General features: G+C 32.5%; 1 protein-coding gene across 1 annotated transcript; it reads left to right on the forward strand.

Moving 5' to 3' along the window:
• Nucleotides 1-3724: 3724 nt before the first annotated feature.
• On the forward strand, nucleotides 3725-5565 carry LOC122270001 (kelch-like protein 25). The gene has a single exon (XM_043045630.3). The coding sequence runs from the start codon at nucleotides 3783-3785 to the stop codon at nucleotides 5538-5540; it is 1758 nt and encodes a 585-aa protein (XP_042901564.1). The 5' UTR covers nucleotides 3725-3782; the 3' UTR covers nucleotides 5541-5565.
• The last annotated feature ends 435 nt before the right edge of the window (nucleotides 5566-6000 follow it).

Below are 6000 nucleotides of genomic sequence, written 5' to 3' on the forward strand. Positions count from 1 at the left end.
AAACAAGAGAATTCCTGGATCAAGCATTAGGATAAAGCAACTGACTCTCATGTGCGTCACGAGGAGATAAAAAACCACGAAAGCTTCTCACGGTTAGCCCTCGGACAAGATGATTCTAATGTATGATTCATCTACCCCTGTGTATATTTTATGTCAACACTGTTGTCGGTGTGAGCCATTAACAGAACTCGTTTCAACATCCCAACACTGTAATTCGAACCTGCGTCAAGTTATCGGAAGGCAAGTGGTCTATCACTAATGCAATGAGTTTTCATTGTAATGGAATGGGGTCTATCTTCTTCAGAAACCTGAAGTTTTTACCCGCTGTCAGTTCAATGTCTGTGTAGTATAGGCAACCATTGTGTAACATTTATCACATGCCACCATCTTGCTATTTACCTCGAAACAGTGATACCTTTACCTTTATTTTTTCACGGCCAAAAACAACAGCGGGTACGTTTTATCTGTTTCCTAGCAATATTTTACGTGCATGGATTTTATCTGCTTTCAATATTTGATTCTATATCAAAATATTCAGTGCTATTTTTTGTGCTCTTAAATTTATTTAGTTCACTAACACTTAACAATTAAAGCATGAAATGTTGAAAAATTATATTACAAAACAGTATAAAGAGCAAAAATGAAATAAGGAGTATGGTTTCTGCAAATTTTATACCAGGATTAAGTCTTCTTCAACTAAAAAGGGGATTACGTAGATTAATAAGCATATTTGCATGAAAAACCCGAGTGTTTCGCATTAGGAATTCTTGCCTGTTAAATTTGGCCCTTGGAATGTCAGTACTTTTTTAAAATAAATTCTAAAGTTATCGCAAAAAATTATTTAAGAAAAGAGGAAATATGAGTAAATAACACTCAATCATCACCAGGATTTGAACCTGCCTAAGTTGTTTAACCCGTTAGGGCACCAAGCTTTTTCCAGGCCGTTATTCAAAGTGAAGTTTTTCAATTCTAATAAAATATACTGGAAATTTTGCAGCGGTCATAGTAGTTGAGATGAAAATCAATTCCCTCTAATTACATTAATCTAGAAACCTTTTTACGAATATTTTTTGTAAGAGCTGAAAATCATTGTAAAAAGTGCGTTATACAATAAAATTTACCTTAATTTCCAAACTTTTTGCGATTTCATAAAATATGATTCGGACAGCATTTGTTACAGAAATTTTGTATTTGTGGCCATTTAAACATAATACATTACAATATTTATTACCTGTGAAATTATCAAAGAAACATCTAAGATTTCAATCTAATACAAATTATTGTTGAGATTTAAAGACTATAGTAATACTTCAAGTACAAAGAATATTTTCTAATTTATTTACTTTGAGTAGAAATATATTTCTAAGTAAGTTAATAATCAAGGGCAGATAAATATATTTTGAATAGAACAATTTCTGTTTGTGAACTTATAAAATTGCTTTCCAAAAAAGAGATTCCATACGAAGCAACCTAATAAATAGCCACATATTTATTTTAATGCTAATGATTATTAATACTTAACATCCTTAGTAATTCCACTAATGGGAGAACAAAGGAACTAATTCCCAATGAACTATTTATGTTGCTACCAAATGGCGAAGACAATTCCAGCCAAATATGTACTTATGCAGCTAAGGTCAATGCATTCTCATTTACTTAATTGCTAGGACGATGATTGGAAAAGACAATTTATGAGTAATAAACTCCAAAAACAATGAACCATGCCCGAAATAACACGACCGACAATAATGCTTGGTTTGAATAAAATACCAACCCCCCAATCCTACGCAGCCATGAGACAAAGTATAAGAGATAAAAAAAGATAAAAATCGAAGAAGAGGAAGAAATCACCTAAAAATAAAAAGACCAAACGATAGGCTAGAAATCACAGAATCTACTGAGAAAATGGAGAAAAAAGATAAAGTGATCCCTACGCTCTATGAAGTACATTCTTGGGGTATAGGGAGGGCCTAGAAGAATTGGTTTATATGATGATATTGAGAGGGAGGGACATGAGCGGCAGCTAATCATGTCTCGAACATTCGAAGTCCGGAGCCGTTTCTAAGCGACATGAAAGGGGTGGGCCCATTGACATGTGACAACACACATAGTGGAATTTCAAACAGTCAGCCGTTAAAGTTGAAGTCTGCTTGTATATTATAGACGTCTATTGGATGATAAGAAGAATCAATAAGAAGAAGGGTTTGAGGAGGGGGGTATAAAATGGATTTGGCCTTTTAAATTAAATTGTGTATCAGTTTTGAATTGGATATTTTCAAGCAGTGCTCATGGGTTGAGTCGCGTGTCTCAGCTATTGTAGTTTTATGTAAATGTTATTATAACTTCTGTAAGTTTACATATTTTAATAAAAAATAGTGTCTATTTTTTATAAACGGAATAAAATATATTAAAATACGAATAATTCAGTATTTAGGATAAAAAAAAATGTAAAGCAAGCGCCGTATTCATCACTCGAAATTCTTAAATGTATTACAGAAGTTAGTGTACTAAATAAATAAATTTGACGAGCCGGTATATTAAATAAATAAAAACATTTTATAAACCGGATTACCTATTGCAAACTATTTAATTTTCGTAAATTTGAAGTTACTGTAGTTTTTCGTTGCGACTCGTGACTCGATAATTTTGTCAGTTATAATAACTCCGTTAAAAGTTTTTTAATAAATAAAATATATTGTTTTATATAGATACATTTTTAAAATTAAAAAGTAAAACACATTTGTCCTAATTTACTTATTCACGAGTTTTAAATGTATTTCATATGTTTGTGCGCTATATGTAAAATCTAACATATTCAGTGTAAAATATAGAGTGAAATTAACTGTTGCTACTGGCACAGGGTGACTAAATATAACAAATGACGATTAAAAACTTTGTCTGTTTTTTTTTAATATTGAATTATGAATATTTAATAATGTTTTTTAAAATCACTTTATTTCTTACTTGTTTTTAAAAACGTTTCTTCATTTTAGAAATAAATCTTGTACTCTTTATCTTTTGAGATGTGTTTCAAAAGAAATGTTTTATATTATTGTATCAATAATTTTTTATTTGTTAAAAGTTTTAAATTCTTGAAAATTGAGTTAATGTTAAATGTGACTCAATTTTCGGATGACAAATAGATAAATGTCCTAATATTGACTATAAAGTGGAGTTTAATTATTTTCAGTTTGAAATTTTTTTGAGAGAATAATTTATACCCTTTCACCGCTTAACTATACATATGATACAAAAAAAAGTATACATACGCGACGTTATGTACAAAAAATCCATATAGATTTTTTTATTAATTTACAGTTTTGAAAATGCGATGTTAATAAATTGAACATTCTTTGGAAAATGAAAATTTAAATGCATGATTTTTAAATTTTTATTTCTCAGAAACTGATGTATATTGAGATGAAGATAAATAATATACTTTTGTAATCCCCAAACTTTAATGCACTGATAAAAGTATATTAATATAAAAGTATATTACCATATATAAAAATATATTACCATGTTTTATTTTTTAAAAAAAAGTTTTAAAAATTTTTGTAAATAGGCAAACAAAAATCTATTGTTTTATGAAGCATTAGTTAACAATGCATTAGAAAAGAAAATGACGTTTTAACAAATACTTAAGATTTCTTTTAAACAATACATATATTGACAATCGAAAATGCCTTTCTTTGGCATTACAGATTTTTTGTATCAAGTAATAAGTAAATTTTTTATATTCCAAGACACAAAATCCTCGTATTTTTTATTTTTGACCTTCTATGAATCGGTTCAAAGGAGAAAACTATGAATTCTCTGATATGTTTATTAGCGGTGGTCCATTTGAAAGGAGCATTTACAATCATCTTTCGGACGCGACTATTCGAACTGAAGACGGGAAAATTTTTAATGTTCATCGAGTGATTCTGAGCCAAATCTGCGACTACTTCCTTGCTGCATTTTCGAGTGAGTTTGGATATAAAGCAAACATAACACTAACAATAATTGATGGGGAAACTTTCAACGAAGTACTAATCTATTTGTACACGGGACACGCTTACTTAAATGCTGAGAATGTAGGAAACATATTGATGGCGGCTGATTATCTCCTTGTGGAATCCTTGGTCGACGAGTGTTGCCGTTTTGCCAGTAGAAATATCACAGTCGGTAACTGTCTCCAACTGTTTGTAATTGGCAACAGACTGCAAAAATATGAAATCAACGAACAGAGCTTGTGGTTCATCAGGATACATTTCAAAGATGTCGTAACAGCCTCTGATATCCCAAAATTACCAGTGGACTGCTTAGAGCTAATTTTGAGAGACATGTCCCTCAACATACTAAGCGAAGAGTCTGTTTGGAGAGTTATCGTGACATGGGTTGAAGAAGACGACTTCAGAAGATTTCCGCACCTACCAAAGCTTTTGGCGAGTCTCAGTATGCAGGAAGTCAGCGATGAGTTAGCAAACGATATAATGTCTCATCATATAGTTAGGAACAACCCATTCTGCTCTGCGCTGAATCTATCAAAAACCTTTGAACCTCGTCTTAGAGACCAGCAGAAAATTTCACATTTCACAAGAAGACATCAAGCATTTAACGCATACAGATGCCCATCGAAAATTCATTTCATCGTCGAGTGGAAATTCCAAAGAGATGGTAATATCGAATGTTACCTCACGTACAACAAAGAAGTCAATGTTTGGCGTAAGCTAGGTGAGCTAAATTTTTTTCCAGATTCCATTGTCAGTGTGGGCCACTTCATCTGCATGTTCGACACATGGGAAAATCAATGCGGAATGTTCAATCTTATACTCAATCAGATGGTGCCAATGTGGCCTAATTTTTTAGAACGACACGAGTACAATGTTGTATCAGTTCGAGGGCAAATCTTCATTTTAGGTGGAATTAATAATGATTATTCCTCCTCACGCGTAGTTGAACGTTACGATCCAGTTGAAAACGAATGGGATACCATAGTCCCTATTGACGGGATGACGGCTGTTACAAAAGCAGTTGGCTTGCAGGGGAGAATATATGCGTTTGGCCACAATATCACTCCAGAAGGATTGATCATGGTTGCTCAAGTTTACGATTTAGATTTCGAAATTTGGATGCCCATATCTCCGCCAAGAACATTTCGAAAGCATTTTGCCATAGCCGCAACCGAAGGTAAGATCTTTCTCATTGGTGGCACCAACGATGCTAACTTATTGACCAGCGTCGAGATTTATGACACTTTTTTGGACTCGTGGAGCTGCTTGCCAGATATGCCATATTCTTACAGTCAACCAAAAGCTATATTATTAAATGGAAAGATGATTGTCTATGAGAATATCGACAGACGATACAAAGTTATCAACCCTCCGATCTACTGGAGTTTCCGGAAACGCCACTGGAAAGTATTCCGTACTTCATCACCGTACGCTCAGGTAGAAAGATACAACTTTTGCTCACTGAGCAATTCTCATACAGTTCGAGATGTTGTTCGCCAAAGTAGAACACAAGAACATGAGTGGGAAAACAGTTCATTAATTTAAACGTAAATTTGAAAACGGTTATGGTAAAAATTATTGAAAAGATGCATAATTTTTAAGTTTATGAATAAGAATATTTTAATACTTTGAATAAATAGTTTGAAAGTTAGAGTGTACTTACTTTAACTACATCCCTCATTTAGGTAACATTGCGAGTGCTTTTAAATTGGAAGTCTTGGTAGAGTCCTCCAACAGTTGAAATTCGTGCGTTCGTAAAGTATTCCTGTTCGAATACATCATTCAGAAACTTTAATATACTGACTAATAGTGAGAATTACATAATATGTATATAAAGGTTAGCTGAATAACGTTCTGAACAGTTCCTCGTAGGGGTTAAAAATTAAATTGATATTGATTAACACTACGAGATCAACCCTTATAAAGACAGATACTGATACAATTAATTTAGCTAAACTAATTCTTTTTTTTTCATTTATTATAATTTGTTGCCCTTCTTCTGTCT

Source organism: Parasteatoda tepidariorum, chromosome 10 (assembly GCF_982258835.1).
Source record: "Parasteatoda tepidariorum strain Cologne lab strain chromosome 10, Ptep-v5.0, whole genome shotgun sequence".
Classification (NCBI taxonomy): Eukaryota; Metazoa; Arthropoda; class Arachnida; order Araneae; family Theridiidae; genus Parasteatoda; species Parasteatoda tepidariorum.

What these genes read in the sequence shown, in the direction of transcription:
- LOC122270001 (XM_043045630.3), top strand. Translation starts at nt 3,783, where the DNA reads ATGAATCGGTTCAAAGGAGAAAACTATGAATTCTCTGATATGTTTATT.